The sequence below is a fragment of the Lichenostomus cassidix genome, chromosome 2 (genome assembly GCF_008360975.1).
Source record: "Lichenostomus cassidix isolate B80296 chromosome 2, HeHo_3.0, whole genome shotgun sequence".
Classification (NCBI taxonomy): domain Eukaryota; kingdom Metazoa; phylum Chordata; class Aves; order Passeriformes; family Meliphagidae; genus Lichenostomus; species Lichenostomus cassidix.
Window position 1 is genome coordinate 49,432,795 of NC_139482.1, and position 20,400 is coordinate 49,453,194.

Here is a 20,400-nt window from a genome sequence, read left to right on the forward strand (position 1 = left end):
TTTAACCACTAGACAGGTTTCCTCCACAGCACAGCGTGTATTAGGAGTATGTTGCAGACACTTGATTTTTATCTTTCCCTTCACAAAGTCCAGCACAATAAAATGGGAAGGCATCAGCATAAATAAACACCAAGGGAATTATAAACCACAAATATATGATGCATTACAGTCATTATAAACAGACTTGCTTCTAAACAGTAAAGCTCAAGAAGAAAAATGTCTCAAAATATCCAGTTAACTTCCTTGTAAATAATTTTATAAAAAGCTTCATAGACAAATCACACCCTTAAACTAGGTTTAATGATCAGAGTATCCTGCATGCCACCTGGAGCAAGGCTCAGGGTCTTCACGTCAAATGGAAAGGAAATCCTACTCACAGTCTGTATTTACATACTTGTTCAGAAAGTCATTGCATTTTGTGCAAAGAAGTAATGCCCTTTGCCTAAGATTAACAAGTTTTGAAAATACACAGCATATATTTATTTCTCATCTGTTACCTCATCCAGGCATCAAATAACTAAATTTCCCACAATGTTAACCAATAACATAAAACCTTCATTTGTACTGAATTGAAGAAATTGAACTTTTAATCAGGCTCTTATCTCTATCAGCCACAGATTTCCGAGACATTAATGATTTCTGCCAGCTCCCAGTCATTTGCTTGTTCAAATTCCCTGGCACTGTTGCTACTTTTACTATCTACACTTGTATTTCAAAATTCCCTGTTCAAGTAAGAAATGCCACACATCACAACTACTTTCCTCTAGATTATGCAACTTTCCTTCCACAAACAAGAAGAGCAGGGTATACTTCACAGTTTAATTTTAAAACAGTTAATATATACATTTCTCTAAATTGTGTATGGAAAACCTGTCCATAACGATATCCAATAGGGGATTTAGGGCCGATTCATAAATACTCAGTTGACACTCTTGCCTCTTCTTCCCCCTAACTCTCCTATTCCAAAGGTCTTTGAGCAAGCCTGAAAATATGAAGACTGTCCGGATGACAGGTAATTCTTGTAGTTTTGAGAGACATAAGCCTTTTTCTAACCCCATACATTTTACTATTAAACCCAGGATCCCTTGTAAAGTAAACACAGAGACTGAGACCTTTTGCCCATGCCTGACAGTAATCACTGTAGAGCTGCAGTCAAAATAATTCCAGTAACGCCCATCTTTACCTTTTATTCTGACTCGCGATTTGCCAGCCAAAGAGTCCAAGACAACACTTTGAAGTGCTCTGGTTGCATTGTTCCATACAAGTCAAACTGCAATTAGTCTGCCCATGCAGAAGGCAGTTTGCAAGTGTAAGTAACTCTTTGACATATTCTACATAAAAGCATGCTCTCTCACACTTTGTTTACAATCTGTGTCCCCATCTGCTAGAGCCAGCCACTGACAGAAAGACTGACATATTCAAAACAAAATCAGACTTGCACTCCTTACAATGAAGTATATGACAGTCCATCTGAGAATCACAGAGGAATGCTATGAAAAGAATTCTTAGCTGCAGAAGGCAAAATAATCCCACAATGCTTTGTACGCTGGAAGCTACATGCATATTCAAACAGCCACCAGGAAACATTTTTGGGGGTGTTTGCACAATTCTGCATAGCAATTTGCGTACCATAACAAGCACAGAACTTAATTCATCAATAGAAAAGTTTGAACCACAGTGAAGCTGTGCTAGTCCCCAAGCTTCTGTCCGCTGAACTTCAGATCTGGCCCAGCAGACAAACCATTTACAGGAGGAACAGATCAAGATTAATCTCCTCTAACCTCTACACCTTTCTTACCAGTGAAGGAGAAATTAAATTTACTTGTCTAAATTAAAAATTGAGGTAGAAAACTGCAAGAAAGTTCATCAAGTAATTCACCATTGTCCTGTTCAAGATGAAAAATCGTTTTCAGAACTTTATTCTCCTCCAAAAGTCTTCGAAACAAAAAATAGCCAAAGATAAATTGATTTTACCACCTCTGTCATCAGCATAATTTACGCTACTTTTTACAACCTTGGCTGTTTCTAAAGGTGGGCAAAGGAAAAAAAAAAAATCCTGTGCTGCCACAACCTAATGAATTTAAGGCCTTGTATAAGATCACTTCCACTGAAGAAAATGGTACTAACACACAACCCATCTGGAGAGCTTACTTGCCACCTGGTTTCCAGTAGCATGGGAGCTCATGCAGGCAGTCAGTCATGTGGATTGGGGAAGTTACTGGCACTACAACCAATTGTTGTCCCTGTCCCCAGACCTTTGGTGAGCAGATCTGAACTTCTGTGTTCACACAGGGGAAGTGAAACAGGCTCTTTCAGCAGCACTGCATATATTTTCTGCGCAAATGTGCCAACAAAACACAAGCTTGAACATGCCATGATCAACTCTAATCTACTCTCCACCCTCAAAAAGTACCAAAGTACTCCATACAGGTGTTTTTTTCCTCTAGGAGCAACTGTAAACCTAACTTATACAAGAAATATTATCTATTTTGTAACTCAACACACAACAAGAAAGCACTCAGACTTTACACTAGTGAGTACAAATTACTCAGTTTAGCAAAGCCTTAAAGTAAACAGTTCTGCTGAGGTAATAACTGATGCATCTTTTACCAGCACAGCTGAGTCCCCACAGTTTTTCCATTTTGCTATGAAAAATTAACATAACTGGAAGAAGTCTGCATGAGGAACAGATATATAAAATTAAAGGAACTGAAAGGGAAGCAGAATTAACACAACACAGCAAAAAACTATAGTGCAGAGATGCCTGCAACAACAACATAAGCTGAACAAGTCTCCAACCACAATTTCTCTCTCATTACTTCTAGTCTCTTTATTATAAAGATCAGTTTAGGCATAAATTTGCGATTTCACAGACCACAGGCAGTGATTAACTCTATGCTCAGTGCTTGACAACTGGCCTACAGGACTAGGTTGAGATTACTTCCACTTTATTCAAAAATCTGTATTTTCCTAGATTACACCAAAGGCATGCAAGAACATTATAGAAAGAGTTACTGAAAATACTGGTAGGAAAACTGCTAGGGAAGATTATAGAATTACGTATTATTGTAGAACCACTTCTAATACAAACAATACAGCTTATTATATTTACTAAAGAACAGCTTTACATATTTTATTCAAAATTAAAGCCATTCAACTCCTGTTGAAATCCAGAAGACTAGGCTGGATTACCCCAGGCATAAGAGAAGCTGCTAAGAGAAGTGGACATGCCTACATTACTTTAATGTTTCATGAGTCAAACGGATGGAGGAATTTTGCATGAGTTTTTCAAATTATAAGGCTGTCCAAAAAAAAAAATCACTTTTCACAAACTTTGTGAGGAGCAGCAGTAAAACAAAAATCCCAGAAATCCTCATTCTTTTCCGGGAGGTATCAGCAAGAGATTTTATGTATGTTCAGTTCATCATCCAATAAGGAAGGGTTACCCCCATAAAGCAGTTCAGAGAAAACAAACAAAATTAAGAACATGTACTCAACCTCCCATATCCACCACTTGTGTTAAAAAACAATTAAGTCTTAATTGATTCATTTAAGTCTTTAGATTTGATACAACTGCACTATTAAATCATCCCATTTTAGACAAACCATTTTAGTCAAAGAAGGACTGAGGCAGGGACTGAGGAGCTATTACAGCATCAGCCATGCAGCTGCTATGAAAATCCAAGCATAACTCAGCTCAAACACATTTCTAGAAGTCTGAGATCAGAGACACTTTCAGCAAAAGCCATCTGAAGACTAACAGATAACTTGTTTCCCTCTTCATGGCATGAACCCAAGAGCATCACAGAGATACACTGAGTTACAAGGAAAACATAAAATTTCAAAGCAAAATGCATAAACAAAGTATATAGCCTTTATGCCAGGGAGTAAGAACCTCCGTAACTGAGGTTGCTTTTAAATTTAGCTTTCTTTGCATCGAAAGAGGTTGCTTTTGAACAGAATATTACTGGTTGCTATTAAAAGCAAGCAGAACAGCAAGCAATTGCTGTGGAAGAGTGCATAAAGAAAGGAAATGTTGCACAAATATGAACATATCCTGCCCTTCTTTCAAACTGAAGATGCAATCTTTGTAAATACCCACAAATGCATACAATTATATGTACCGTTCCACACCAGAAAAAGTGTACTATGTACCCTTCAAACATGTCAACAAATACTTTTTCTTCTACCTTCATGTTTCACACGAGCACTAACTGGAACATGAGAAGGGCTATGAAATAGGATATTGAATATAAGCAGGACTAATACAGAAAGAAAGGGCTGCCTTGATGTATTCAAAGTGACCTTAAGCAATTTGACATTGAAGTGAAAGGATGGCTTAGAGTGACAGAATCTTAAAAGAAAGTGGAACAGTTTCTGAGATGTAAATAAAAAGTACATGCCCTAACAGCTCAGTATCTTTTCTGTACAGAAAGAGCACAATAATCTGTTCCAAAAGAAAAAACAAGAACATACCATGCTGCCTGGCAACAACAGATTCATGTGATTAGAAAATACAACATTTTCACAGTTTTAATATGCATCTGCTGATCTAAAATCCTTCTAAAATCCATGAATTCAAGTGAAAGCCACAAGGAAAAAGATTGCAATAGAAGCAACGACAAAAGACCTTGGCAAATGGATGCCAGGAAGAGGGCTTCATGATTTTGCATGGTTAACATGTACTACTGGTGCTGAATCTACTCATAGGAAAAAAAAGTTAAATATATTTATACTTTCTATTTTATGAACAGACAGATTATCCTGAGTCATCTGGTATTTTTAAAGTGCAAGCATACTATACTTAGTTATTTAACGTTCAACACAGTACTCTACTGTATCAATTGCTAATATCTGAGAAAAAAGCCCCATTTTATAAAATTATTAAAGTAACCTTTTGTGACGTACAATTACTTACATTTGATCCAAATGATAATCAGTAGCTACCTCTTTCTTAAGTAGACAAAACTGAATTACAATATGCAAGGATTTTTTATAAAATAATGAAATGTGACAAAACAGCCTAACCTTTACGTAGTCTTTACAATCTTCAAGCAATTATTTTGAAAACATTTACTAATGATGGCTAATAATGGAATAATACAAGAAACACATTTGAAATATCCAATCTACTGGTTTAAGACTTGAGCAAATTTTAGGTCATAATAAATTCAGTCATTTTCTTCAAATTTCCACATAAGACCTATATGATAATGATGCCAATCAACTACTCAAATGTACTCTGGGAACCTGTTGAAATCAACAGTATAATTTTTATGCATGTAACATTTGAAAGACTTTGAAAGCCAATCTGAACACTGCAATCTGGACACAGCAATTTATATCTTAGTTAAGCAACCACACCACACCTTCCACAGTATTATAAACTCTTCTTATCAATGAACACATTTTAAGATATCCTCATGTAGATATAAATCTTATTTGTTATAAATTAATAGCATTTGGAATCTTTAAACAGTCCTATTTTTCTCAAATTTTCTTTAAATATTAAACTTGGACAAAAAGATTTATCTGTTCTGTGCAGGCATAAATTAACCACATTGTTTAAAAGAATCCCTAAAAATGCTTCTCAAATTACGTTCTGTTAATCAGGGCAGTGAAAGCATGAGTTTATGTTAAAATTTTGGCATTTCAAATAAAAAGTACATACATACAAAACAGAAGCACACCACTAATCTTTCCATTCACCAATGTTATCTGAAAATTTTAAATTGATGTGTGCTTCAACAAAAAACTCACGTATTTTAGAAAGTTACTCAGCTTCTTGTCTAAGTCATTGTGAAAACTTACGCTATTTTGATACAATGCAGGAAGGTTTTCTGACATTTTAGTACTTGGTGTGAGAATCTTCTAAAGATACATAAAAGAGGAAAAGTAACAAACAAGAATATATTAAAGGCACTCAGAAATAAAAACTCAGAGGTTCTATTACAGGTCAAATTTCTATCAGACATTCAACTTCAGCAACTTGTTTCACTGAGTCAAGATCAATGTTGAACCTAGTGCTGCAAGAAATCACTAATTTTAAGTCTTAGGAAAAGTTCTGACCCTAAACAAATTTATTTCACTATTTCATTCTCCCCATCACCAAGTTTAAATACAAATGTAAGTAAATCTCAATTCATTGTCTCATACCATGAGGCCTGAGGAAAATAAATTGCAGGCTCACCATACAATTAGCTTGAAAAATGGACATCACCTTCTGCCAAAAGAGAAGAAAATAGCACAAGATGTATGAATATTTTATTACTGCCAAATGGAGTTAAAAAGAGGTGGCTATAAAGACAAGTGGCTTGCAGCAATATGAGTAAGTTGAATAATTCTAGCAAACCAAGTTTAGGTCGGTTTAAATAAAATAGGCTTTTAACTAACAATTCAAAACAGAAACTCAGAACTTGCTACAAACAAGTGCAGTTCTCTCCTGGACAGACTAACTGGAAGTTTCCTCCAAACAGTCTAAATACCACCAGGAGATGTTCTGTATACATACACCACTAACACTGACTTACAAGCGATCCCTGAGGCTCACAGCTCCCAAACTAATCATCGCTAAATGGAATATAGGCTAAACAGGCCCTTCCCTCACAATATTAGTAGTGCTGCTGGGTCTACTGTTCCTAGAAATCTATTTAATTTTATTAACTATTTCTCTTTTCAGCATAAAGTCAATGCTTGGCATATAATTCTGAGATAGCTTGTAATACCGGTTGTCAGATGATGTTAATTACTGTTGTAGGAAGTACCAGGCTCTTCAGTACTAGAAATTACATAATATCTGGGTAAGGAACAGAAAAATATCCATATTTCATTTTCAAGAATTCACATGTGGGGAAAAAAATGACTGAAAAATCAATAGCAGATACAGGACTGAAAGTTTGCTTTTATGCATAGTTCGCGTCTTACAAATTAGAGGGGTGAAATGAAATCCACTTCTGGAACAATATCCTGACAAGAAAAAGAAGGGGGTTGGCGGTGGACAGCAAAAAAGAGGACAAAAGAGGATGAGGAAATACTAAACTGTCCATTGGGCAAGAAATTCATGTAAGTATGGCTGATCTTCAGACCAATTACAGTTGCATCTGAAACTCAGCTGCAGCTGTTCTGCTTTCCAAACTAAGCTGGTTGATAAGCAAAGCTTCCTGAAATAAAAGTCCACCAAACTACTAGACTTGCTGTACACAAAGACTGAGCAAATACGTTAGTTACTGCTCTGAAAGGGGTGTAATCTTTTAAGCACAACTTTTGAAAGTGTGTACTTGGTATAGCATGCAAAAGGCATTTTTGTCTTCATAGTAGATTCAGAACTCAGCCTAACCAGTATCAAATATTCTGACTTATCAAACTTACTACATTAATCCAAGTCAACAACCAAAATTACCCCCTAAATTAACGTAGGAAATTAACAAAAACAGTCCTTAGTTTTGAACCAACAACTCCCTGAAGCAACACAAAGAGGAAATGAGTAACAGACAGCATAGCCCTTTTATAACTTAATTCTGAGCACCTTTGAAAACATCAGGAGAGGCAAACACTCAGTGTTTTACCATTACCATTATAATCATACTTAGTCTTCAGCTGTCCTGCTTAACAGACCTCACAAACAAGAATATATGAAAGGCACTCAGAAATAAAAACTCTCAGAGGTTCTACTACAGGTCAAATTTCTATCAGACATTCAACTTCAGCAACTTGTTTCACTGAGTCAAGATCAATGTTGAACCTAGTGCTGCAAGAAATCACTAATTTTAAGTCTTAGGAAAAGTTCTGACCCTAAACAAATGTTATGTCACTATTAAAGTATCCTAGAAACACTCAGCAGGCAGCTCAGAGTTTTTCCCACCACGCCCTAGAGCACGGATTCTGCAGGCAGAGATAGAAAAAGATTACACATTGATGCTTAGATTACATGTACAGAAAAACTTTTCTACCTCCTGAGAAAGTCCACAGAACTACAGAATTGACTGGTTTACAGCTTTCAAGCTCCTCTTTATTTATAAAAGCTGTCCTTCCAAAAAAATTAATACAGACTAAAATTTTATATGCTGCAATTCCAAATCAGTGCCAACAACAGTGCAGACATTAGTTCACGTATCAGAACAATAACTCCATTACAAAAAAAACACTAAATATTGATAGAGAAAAATAGCAGAATTACTTCAAGATAGGAAACATATTCAGTCATCATTTCTTCTATCATATGTACAGTGAAGTGTGTAGCTTCTTAAGCAGTGCTGACTCTATTGAGCAATACAAGGTAACAAGAGTCAATGCAGAAGAGATGAAAAACAAAGATCATCAAATCTATTTACATGCCACCTTAAAGGTGAAATACAAAAGAATTTCTTGCTTTCTAAATCAAGTCCTAAAGTCAAAGCTATAATAAAACAAGAGACATGTCTCCTTCAAATTAATTTTAAAAAATCTTCAAGTGCTACCTGGCAGAAACGAGTTTCCTACAATCTTCCAAACAGTACCTCAGCACACTTGAACAAGGAGGTTAACCCCCTTTCAGCATCTTATAACAACACCCAGAACGGGGAGATGCTGGAAAATAGCTCCCCAGTTCAAGCTAGGAATTTAAGCAAAATCCCCTGGAAGGATTCTCTCTCCAGCTGGATTATACAGTCAAGAGTAAAGCATTGCTTAGAAAATGACAATTGAAAAATTTTCCAGGTAACTAGACATGATTATCAGTAAGACCTGCATAATGCCAGAGACAAACACTAAAAAGAAAGAGAGTTTCTGTTTTCTTTGCATGCACTGTGGACTCAAAATTTGACCTATTAATAAAACCACTTTAAGCACGTGCTCTATTAAAGATAATAGTAATCAAACCTGAAACACAGAGGTAGCCTTAATAATTATGGAAGTCAGTTTTCTAGACAACAGAATGTTTCTGCTATTTGCCAATAAGATTAAACAGAAAAGGCCAATCTTCAAAATAAAGCATATATTCTTAAAAATCATTAAGTGAAATAGTTATGAAGTAATTTTGAGTCTAAAAAGTAAAAAGCTCTCTCTAATCTACTAGCAGTGAAAGTACTAACTGCCATAGGCATTAGGATACGTGTAAAGTTCCATGTATCTGGATTTTGCCATACTTTGTCTGGTGTAAACCTGTTGAATTCCAGCTCTTAGGTCATCCCATATCTGGTCAAGACCAATCTGTTTAAGTCCATGCGGGTTCTGACTCCTATTCGATGACATTTTGTATTTCCTGTAAAGTCTTCCAGAGCAGCAGCCTGAGATCTGGTTATTCCTCCATTAGAATCAGAAGTCAAGTAACATTCTAAACTCAGTTGCAGCAACTCAGCAAGATATTCTTTACACGCAAAAAGTGATGTTTCCCAGGAAAATAACCTGCAAGAGGAAAAGATAATACAAATGTTATATGACAGTCCAAATTAATCCACACTACAGATACAAAATTAATTATTTCATTGAAATATTGTCATTTAAACAGATGAGAAATCCATCATGAGATCTGAAATAGCAAAATGAAGGAACATCATTTTGCAATTCAACAATCCATTACAAAATGAGACAATTAGTACTCAGAGCTATCCAAAGGCTGTAGGTACTTAGATCAGTGCAGCTGACAACAAAACCCTAATGCTAACAACAAAACGTAACAGTAAAAAGCTTTCCAAGCAGCAGACACTATTTACCAAGAAGTGTTTCCTTCCCATTCAACAGTAAAACTCCAGTACTTCTAAACAACCCTGGGTTCTCTGGTAGCTCACTGTTTAACAAACATCCTGAGGGATATCAAAGATTACCCAGAAGACACTACAAATAACTTTTTCTCCAGTTATCAATAACTCTTCCAGATCTGAGATTTTATTACAGGTAACCTGAAAGTCCAAGGCATTTTGGAAGCAGAGAATTTTTCTATCTGGCAAGCATATGCTTACAATAATTTATTTGCTAAGCAGAAGAGCACCACTTCCTTCAATGTCTTTTTAACAGCAAGAGAATATGCAGTCAATAATGGTGGGAAGTACTACTAATAGGAGTACACAGAATAAATATTGCATAAATTGTGACTGATACAATTGGAAAGTAAGAAAATGCACTACTCCCACAAGTTTTAAGTGCACAAAGTTTGGGACACAGTGAAAAGATGGCTGCCAATTCATCAGCCTCATGATATGATGGTGTAGGAACACAGTCACCTGGAAAGCCCACTGAAAACATCAAGCAGAGAAGATCCATTTTTGCACAAGTCCATAAAAATATGTTAGTAATTTTAACATGTCTTATCCTCCACAGAAACAAAATTAAGAAGATATCAAAAAATGACAAGGTAAAAAATTAGCCCACAAGTAAGAGAGTTGTAGTAAGTCAGGACCAGCTTAATCTTACTGCAGACTTTCCATTCATATACAGAGCTTATAAGAAATATGGAGAAAGACTTCTTACTAGCAACTGTAGTGACAGGAGAAGGGTCAATGGTTTTAAATTAAAAGAGGGTAGATTTAGAGTGGATATAAAGAAGAAATTCTTTACTGTGAGGGTGGTGGTGAGACACTGGAACAGGTTGCCCAGAGGAGTTGCGGATGCCTCACACTGGCAGTGTTTAAGGCCATGTTGAAAGGAGCTTTGAGCAACCTGATCTAGTGGCAGGAAGCCCAAGATAAGAAGACTGGACTAGATGATTCCTTCCATCCCAAACCATTCTGCACCCTAGAGCTCATTGACTGGTATATTCAAGCCACAGTGAAACATTATGGTTTTCCAGTCTTCTATAGACAATACAGCTTTATGAGAAACCAGTCATACAAGGCTCATATGAACCCTACGATAACTTCAAGAATAGTATAGGCTGATACCAGATAAATCCTATTATTTGTTCTTGATCTCTGAGCAACAGAAAATAAAATATATTCCTTCAGGACCTACAGTTAAGTCATAAGTGCTTTGTCACAGACACTTCTAGGCTAGTTCCACGTTCCACTCCATGCTTCAGAGTTTTGAAGATTAAGTATTCTGTTAAATCCTCCCTGGCCCTCATGCAATTACCTGAAATTCTCCTCTGCCTTCTCTCTTGAACCTTAAAAAGACCAGCTGAGATAGAGACTTTTTTCATTCTTTTTATCCAATGACTGTCTTACTACAGTAACACAGGAATTACCACTCCTCACAGTCCTTTGCTTTCCCATCACTCACACACATTTACATCTCAAGCTCTGAGTAAAAATGCAAAGAAGTATTTTCATTATGTCAGTCTCAGCAACAAGCACTGTCTCATTATAATCTGATGTACAACTGCTTATGCAGCTTATTTTCTTTTTACAGGGGTAACAGTTACTCAGAGGACTAGGTGGAAAAACAAGAATTCAATCAATACACATCTTACTAAACACACACCTAAAATCCAACCCTGCCTTTTTTGTTTCTCGAATTAAAGCAAGCTAGTTATTAAAGACACATGACAATCATGCATCATAATGCTGAAGTGCAATCTAGACCACACCTTGCTTGTATTTAACTTCTTTAATTTCTGGAAATTGAACTTGCTGCAGTACTACTGATGATGCACATTAAGGACTGAGCAACAAAAGCCAGGAAGAACAAAGGTTCATGAGTGGACATTCACCTCCACTGTGTGAAATACTCTGTGTATGCTACACACCCACAGTCTTGGACTATGATCCTAAGTCAGCATTGCAATAAAAGCAACAAAATTAATTCAATGTCTACAATCCAGGAGAGCAGAAACTCTTTGATTTCTTAAATCTGGTACTGTATAAACTCCACATAGAACAAGAGAAAACATGGTTCTTAATCTGCAACTCCATGACAATTGCAGTATGCCAGAGAATTAAGTGACTGTCACTCTCTTATTCATCTGCCACAAGCAAGTAGCCGGGGGCTAGAGTGCACTTGTGTAAAAAACATTTTGGTGTACCTAATACAAAACATTTCACTGCTGTATAAGAGTTTCTAAAAAACGACCAAGCCCTTGCTAGCCAGCAGAAAGCATAACCGGCAGATGTTTTGCTTCCCCTTTTGTGATGATGGAAATATTTAACTCTCTTATCTAATTAAACATTTCCTAGTTTTTATGTACCCTGATGCATCTATAAATACTACCTTTCTCTGGAATCTTTGCAACTCAAGGTGTTCCTCATTTACACTGTATTAATTTCCCTCCCTTCCCCTAGAGTAAACCTCTGTATTTAAGTCAGGATGTAGCTATTAAAAACAATGCTATGAAAAAGAACTTAATTTTGGTTTTTATTTTCTCACTATATTTTTATATAGTGCATTCCACTAAATAAAAATATTCTTTGTAAGTCATAATTCCAGTGCATTTGACACTACCTCACTATCCTTTGGCTGGCTTCTTACTTGAATTTTGCAATTAAACACATGAATACAGAATGACAGCACAATCTCACTAACTTCCTAGACTCACATAATTTACTTCTTCCAGTTAATTACTAGTTAAAATAATCAGAAAATAGATCAACAGATGAATAATTCTATAAACCACTAATCATTTTTTTTCAGATTTATTCATGTGCAAAAAAAAAAAAAAAGAAAAAAAGAAAAGTAATTATTAATGTATTACCTTAACAGGAGTGAAGTTTCAATATGTAAGAATACTTTAACACAATTACAAAATTACAATTACAAAAGCACATTTATGAAAGCAATTATTTGTACTTAGTGGTTAAACTAATTGATGGTATTAAACATATAGAAAAAGCAGGAGTAACATAAGGCTATGTTACTCAGCACAGTTATTATACACAAACTCCCAGTGAAAATATGAAATTCTATTTCATGTGAAAAGTGCTACTATTCTGATTCACACACAAAAAATCTTTTCCTAGGCAAACAGTTCTCAAAGATCAAATCGAGTCCACAGTAGTTACATAGTTACACTGCATCTCTTCACCCAACATCCCAATTGCTAAAAAGAGGGAGGAGTTCCTACGCCAGATTTCCCAGTGCCCAGGCTGTGCACAATTGCCTGAATTAAAACCTCACCATTAAGTCGTGACCTTTAAATCAGTGAGATCTCTTCCTTGCAAAGTGCTCTTGGCAGGACTACGCACAAGCTGGTCTTGAACCGACCATCACCGAGCTTTCTCGCCCAAACAGATCAGACTTGCTGCTGACCTGCTTCAAGGATAAGACCAGCTGCCAGAGTTGCAACATCCACTCTGTAGCTTTGGACCAGAGAACTCAGACCTCATTATGCTTTCAGGACCAGCTGTATTTGCATGAAAAGTATTACCCCTGCAGTTTCCAGACAATATATCTAGAGTTTGATGCAGCAGTATGATAGTGTTCAATGCTATCCAATCTTTCAACCCTGCACTCAAGTACTGCAATTAAAACAGTCCAAACAAAAGGAGGTAACACTTCACTCAAAACTTTAAAACAGCCTTGAACGACTTAAAGAAATGCTATTCCCTCTTTTTCATTACCTGGGGACACACACCATGATAAACCTCATATGCAAAGAGACACACTGCATCAGAAAACAGTGGGTTTGTTTTTATTAATAATCTAACAATAAAGAGTATTTTTTTTTTTATGTTTAGAAAACAAACTATATGCCAGAAGAGGCCTTCAGGAAAATGTGAAAGTTAACCCTGCTTTTATCTAACAAACATAATAAACCCCACCAGATTTTCAGCATCTCAAGCCATCTGCTGGAGTGAGTACCTAATTTTTACATCCTAACACAACACAACTTTCAGTTTTACAGCTCCAAAGCCTATGCATCACCTGTTGTTCTCACACAACCCCTTATTTATAAATTACTTATTTCAAGATAGTTTACTTCGGTAATTACAAATAGAATTTGAACTTGTCAGCTTCTTGCACAGTAAGAACTTACAGGTTCAGAGCAAGGTCTCCCAGCTGATGCAAGAGCCCAGATAGCATTATTTTAAAGACGCAATAAAGAGGCACAATCTCTAGACTTAGCAATTTCCAAGCATTTTATCTCTCATCTAATTTCAAACACGAGGTGAACATCTTTGTCATGTCTCATAGCATGTGTTTAAGTGACCAGATTTAATCATACAAAACCCAAACATATTCAGGAACAGAAGCAATGAATGTCACTAAAAATAAGTTCAAAAACCTTCAGCATTATGAAGTTTCCAAAATTTACAAGCCTGTATATTAAAGGTCAGAATTTCACCTCTGTACACTGGCTCAAATCCATTTTCTAAAACCAAATGCAAGTTCTCCAGTAACAAAAGTACAGTACTAGTTCATTTGGACAGTGGCTGCAGGTCAGTATCTTTTATAAAAACTGATGCAGTGACCATGCTCACTTTAATGGCCACTAAAAGCAAAATATCAGGCCTCTGTGCTGCAATAATAAAGCATAACAGAATTTTAATCTTTGGCTTTAAAAGTCAAGAAAGAGGACTAAATTTAGTGGAGTCACTCCCTTAAAAATGCAGGATGAAATTCCTCTTGACAAACTCTTTTCTCCCCATTTTTTCAGCCCAACTCCTCTAATTTACAGCAACAGGAGAGCAGAATAAAGCATTTCAGCAAATCTGATCCAGAAATTCAACAGATGCTCTTGTGTTCACCAAACAGCAACACTCAATAAGGTACCTGACCAGTTTTACTTCCTCGAAGTCCCTGCACTGAGCCAAGGCAACTACTGCTACCCAAGAATTCAATACTAATCGAACACTGTGTGATACAATCACACAAGTATTTTCAAAAAACTGAAACAGAAGCACTCTAAACACCACCTTTGGTCTAGCATAAGCTGTGTGCTTGTTCTTATATTATTTTAAAAACTACTTAACACAGTGCCTGCTAGTTTATATTTCTAGCTCACAGAAATTTCAAAATGGCTATAGTTGAAGCGACCCTTAGGTTATTACCACATCAAAATATTTGGCAAATTTTTGCCTTGAAATACCCATCCAAAGGTACACCTATTTTTTCAGCATTAGGCTAGATACAAAGCATACCAAAAAATAAACCAAACCCCTCTTGCAACCAAAGTAGTCAACTCACATATCCTCACCAAACATGGACAGTTTCAGAGACACTGCCAATGATTCATCCTACAAACCAGGCTTAAGGTTCTTCTTGAAGTCATGCAAACACCTTTTGAAAAAGGCATGCAAATGCTAAGTACAGAGCTAAGAACAATATAGCTCCCTCCACTGCTAGTTAGCCTGTAAGATACAATCTACATGATTTATTAGATATAAGTGCTGGAAGACTTACATAAGTATATACTTGTATACTTATGTAGGTATATACTTACATAAGTATTTAAGTATAAGGCAGAGAGAGATTTAAAGACTGTTTTCACCTTTTAATTCTTTGCTTTTACAATTTATAAGCTATTTCTTTGAAATTTTTTTCCGGTTAAAAAATGCTTCTTGACTCCTAAAGGATGCAACCTCCATTCCAGAACATATTTGTCTGATGGAGTAGAAAGAGACAAGAGAAATAATTCGATTTGCTCCCTATAATCACTTGCAATCACAATTAATGATTTTGAAGACACCTTTCATATCCACGTATCTGCAAATTAATTTGGTGTTTACTTGACTTCAGCTGAAGTTAGCATTATGAGCTCTAAACTGTAACACTACCTAGTTGAGCCATAGTCCTGCATGCAACATTATATAGCACTCACATTTCTGTCCAGAATTATTTTAGGTCACTAAATATAAAGGCTATAAGCTAGGTAGACAGTTTATGCATTTCACATGACACAATCCTTAAAGCAAGACTAGGAACAAGCATAATGTCCTTAGCACTTCACATGCTACAAATGTGTAATTAATCAACATCTGGAGAATCTGCCCATAGCAGACATTTTCACTGTGCCCCAGGAAAATGACACAGCTATTGCAAAAAGTGGTTATTCCAGAAATCAGTACCAGAAGAGAAGTACCTGAATTTTTTCTACCTTTTCAATAAAGATACTTTAGAGACAAATTACAAAAATTACAATGTTCAGTTCCTCTGCATTATTACAAAATAGTAAGTTACAAGCAGTGTGGAAAGCTTTAGCTCATCTTATTTTCAAGAGAGTTAAATTCAGTTCATTAAGAGAAAAGGCAGAGATGTATGCAGACATGTATGTATGCATTCCTCCCTTCCAAAATTTGCCTTTGGGTTGTAAAAAATTCTGTGCAGCATTAAAAAAAAAGTGCAGAAGCAAGTATGTGTAATTTGGCAGTAATTTAAGACTAAGTTGTGTAAATTTGATTTAAATTTTGGGCAGTTAATATTGTACCTCCCTAATGATGACTTCATTTCTTCATTTAGGGCTTCAATTTTCCCCCCACACCCTCTCCTCCATGTTTTACAGCTCTGATCAATGACATCTAAAGCACTGTAATGAATACACTCCTACTTTACTTCATGTGCCAACCATACGGTTGCCAGCTGAAAAAATAAAACAAAAGTCTGGACATGTTCTTCACAGCTAGAAAGACACTAAAATTCACTTTTATGTTCAAATTTAAGCACAATATATGGAAGTAACTTGGAACTGCAGTTTTCACACTTATTTTCTTAAATTATGCATGACTGTGTTCACTAAAAGCCTTTTTAACTGACAGGTTTATCTGCATGCCAGAGTACAAAAATCTTTCCAAATTATCAATAATTATTCCTGAGAAGAGCACCAAGAAACTTTGAGTGTGCCACTTTTCCCCTTCTCTTTCCTTATTCTTTTACCGGCTCTTTAACATTCTTCCTTTTTTCTTCCTTTCAGCTTTACCCATGTCTTCCTTGACCAAAGAACTCCAGCAGCTTTTGACAGGTATCTCCCTACAATAATGCCACAGCTAATACAAAATCCAACCCACACCAAACATACACATGCTACCTCATAAACAAAGGCTAGACCTAGATTCAACAAGGTTTGCTGTTGTATTCCACACAAGCAAACTCTCCCTTCTGCAATTCCCAACCAAGTAAACTTTGGTCAATATTTAGAATCCCGCCAACAATAAAGGTTTCATAGTAGTCTTACTGCATCAACATCAGGTTTGGTAACAGTGTAAGGGACTATATCCTGAAGTACTATATACATAAAAATTTTCAAGTTTTACTTGGCCATCTTCAGAGAGAGTTCACTTTGCTGTTGATGAAGTAAACTTTATGTACGAAGTTTGTAGATTACTCCTAAACTGAAAAGTCCTTTCTAACCCAAAATCTTGTACATTCCTGTGTCACAAACAGGATGCAGACACTACACTATTTTTTAACTGAGCCTGCAGTAATGTGCTTCACAACTTCTTAGAACACTGATTATGCTCAGCTTTTACACCTTGGAAAAAGGAAGGCTGCAGATCAGGAAAAAAAAGAACCAAGTCAAGATATGAGTGCACTGAAGAGAAGGAAGACAGTTTTACAGAAGCGTAGTGGGCCTGTGTGACTAGGTTTTGGTAGTGGCAGGGGGGGCTACAGGGGTGGCTTCTGTGAGCAGCTGGCAGTAGCTTCCCCCAAGTCCAACAGAGACAATGCCAGCCGGCTCCAGGACAGATCTGCCCCTGGCCAAGGCAACCAGAGATGGCAGTAACAGCTCTGTGAGTATATATTTAAGAAGGAAAATAAGTCATTGAACAAATGTAATTGCACTCAGAGAAGAGAGGAATGAGAACACAGGAGAAGAACAACTGCAGACACCAAGCTCAGTGGAGGAGGAGTCACCAGAGTGGAGATTCCCCTGCAGCATGAATGAAGACTATGGTGAAGCAGCTGTGCCCCTACAGCCCATGGAGGACCACAGGGATGCAGAGATCCATCTGCAGCCCATGGAAGTCCACAGGGGTGCAAAGTTCCACCTGCAGCCCATGGAAAAGACCCATGTCAGGAGAGCAGGTGGATGCCTGAAAGGAGTCTGTAACCCCATGGGAATCCCACATGGGAGCAGGCTCCTGGCAGGGACCTGCAGACCTGTGGAGAGAGGAGCCCAGGCTGGAGCAGGTTTCCTGGCCACACTTGTGACCCTGTGGAGGACCCACGCTGGAGCAGGCTGTGCCTGAAAGACTGCACCCTGTGGAAAGAGACCCACACTGAAGCAGTCCATGAAGAGCTGTGGCCTGTGGGAAGGATTAATGCTAGATAAGTTTATGGAGAACTGTCTCCCGTGGGAGGATCCCACACCAGAGCAGGGGAAGGACTCTTCTCCCTGAGCAGTGGCAGAAATAGCCTGTGGTGAACTCACTGTACCTCAGTCCCTGTCTCCATGTGCCACTGGTGGGAAGGAGGTAGAGACAGAGAAGGAGAGAGAGGTGGGGGGAAGGTGTTTCTAAAATTTGTTTTACTTTTCATTAACCTGCTCAGATTTTGATTACTGATTAATTCAATTAGTTTGCCCAAGTCCACTCTGTTTTGCCCATGATGGTAATCAATGAGAGATCTGTCCCTGTCCTTTTGTCTCAAACTCATGAGCCTTTCATTGTATTTTTCCTCCCCTGCCTACTTGAGGGGAGTGATGGGCTGGCTTTGGTGGGTACCTGGCATCCAGCCAGGGTCAAACCACCAGAATAAGACAAAGAGCCTTGAGTATTCCTGTTTTCTCCCTGGCTTAAATCATACATATGATACAACCTGCATAAAAAACCCAACCAAAAATAAAAACAAAGAAAGCAAGAGACTAAACAAAGCCAAATGAAACCCAAATAAACATAAACCACGAAGGACAATGCACATGAAGGTGCACTTCTTAGATCAGTGAGGAAGATGCAGAAAAGGAATAAGAGGGAGGACAAGCCATGAAAATTGCTAAATACCTAACATGCCAAGCAGAAAACAGAGCAATATACCTTGTTTTCTTAGGGAAAAAGAGAGGGGGGAAGAGAGGGGGGGAAGAGAGGGGGGGAAGAGAGGGGGGGAAGAGAGGGGGGGGAAGAGAGGGGGGGGAAGAGAGGCAACAGCAGCAGGGAGTCAAATCCAGACAAATTTAGAAAGAACAGACACAGAAGACTAGAAACTCTGAAATACCTTGGGCCAGTTTAGAGACCTTAATGATCCTGCAAAGACAATTCTTACACATAACTTCTTTCCCAAAAAATCGTAGCAGACATTAAAACTTCAACTAAATTCAACTTAATAAGCTAAAACATCACAATCCTACTGATCCCCACCAAGAAAACATTGGTATTGTCTTACAGTTTGCTTCAGAAACACGACGGCCTCCACTAGAACACAGAGCAACCCTCTGAACCCTAACACAAATCCCCCAACATTATAAGAGCAATCAATGCATCACAACATGCACTTTCATACTGCCCTGTTAAAGACACCAACAGGGATTGTCCCCTGCAATAATATTTCCATACAGAGCTTTCCCATGCTCTTGGAATGCAGCAGTTCTTACCAGTAACTTTAAAACAACCATTAACATGCTGTTCACAAGTGAAAAACAATTCTGGCTGGAATCTCTTCCAAACAGCTTGCTAATTTTACAACTTCTTCCCTCTTGTTGCTTGTGCAAGAGCTCAACTGATCAAGGCAATGCAGTTCACCACTTCAATTTATAAATAAAGATGACAGTCACACCAATTCATCTTGCAAACAGTCTGATATTTTCAGACATTCAAATGTACCACAAGAACATAGTTTAATACTGAAGAGCTTCCTCCTGTATTTACCTTCACACTAATGTTTCATTCTGAAGTGACAAATAATGGACAAATCAAGGACTGTTGCAGTTACTTACATTCATTTCCTATGTGTGATAAAATCATGACTTGTGAAAGCTGCTCCCTTTTTTATTTTCTTATTTTTCTTTTAAATCATGTCTACATTAAGTGCACAGATATACTAGAGCTAGTGATGTTGATTCCTGCTGCAAACACTATTAGTGAAGAACGGTACAGCCCTCATATATTTCATTCCAGACGCCTAAATACAGCCAGCCCCAAAAAGAATTAAAACTTTCTCATTAAGGTCTAGAAAAGGATTCGTATGTAATTTTTCTGCTTCAACTACAAAATCTGAATTCTAACAGCCTTAACTTACAGCAAAGAATTTATACCTCACAAAAAGTTAGTTCTGCTTAAATTCAGTATTATTTTCAGCAAATTCTTAATCAGTTTTGACCTCCAATGACTGCAACAGGCATCCTCGGTACAGAAGTAAAACAATGTAGCTTAAGTTTGTTAAAGTTAAAATTGCCACGCATCCCTAACACCCACGTTTAAATCCTCCTTCTTGTTGATTAAACTTGCACCATTAAGTTTTAAAGCTAAGCCTGCATTAGAACCTAACAAAATTAATTTAATTACTTAAGGATATAAATTTTGATTTTATACAACTATTAGTGATGGCATCCTAAAAAAGACACACTTTCAAAAATAACGAAATTTTTTATTTTTCTTTAAATACACAACAAAAAAAGGAGTGTAAGAG

At 37.1% G+C, this 20,400-nt stretch overlaps 1 protein-coding gene across 2 annotated transcripts in view; it reads right to left on the reverse strand.

The window, feature by feature from the left end:
* The window catches only part of CUL1 (cullin 1), a 53,856-nt gene that overhangs the window by 27,723 nt on the left and 5,733 nt on the right, over positions 1 to 20,400 (reverse strand). For both annotated transcript variants that reach the window (XM_085051520.1, XM_085051521.1), the window contains exon 2: positions 9,089 to 9,381. In XM_085051520.1, coding sequence (XP_084907646.1) covers positions 9,089 to 9,228 — 140 coding nt within the window. In that variant the 5' untranslated portion in view covers positions 9,229 to 9,381. The remainder of the gene's footprint in view (positions 1 to 9,088; positions 9,382 to 20,400) is intronic.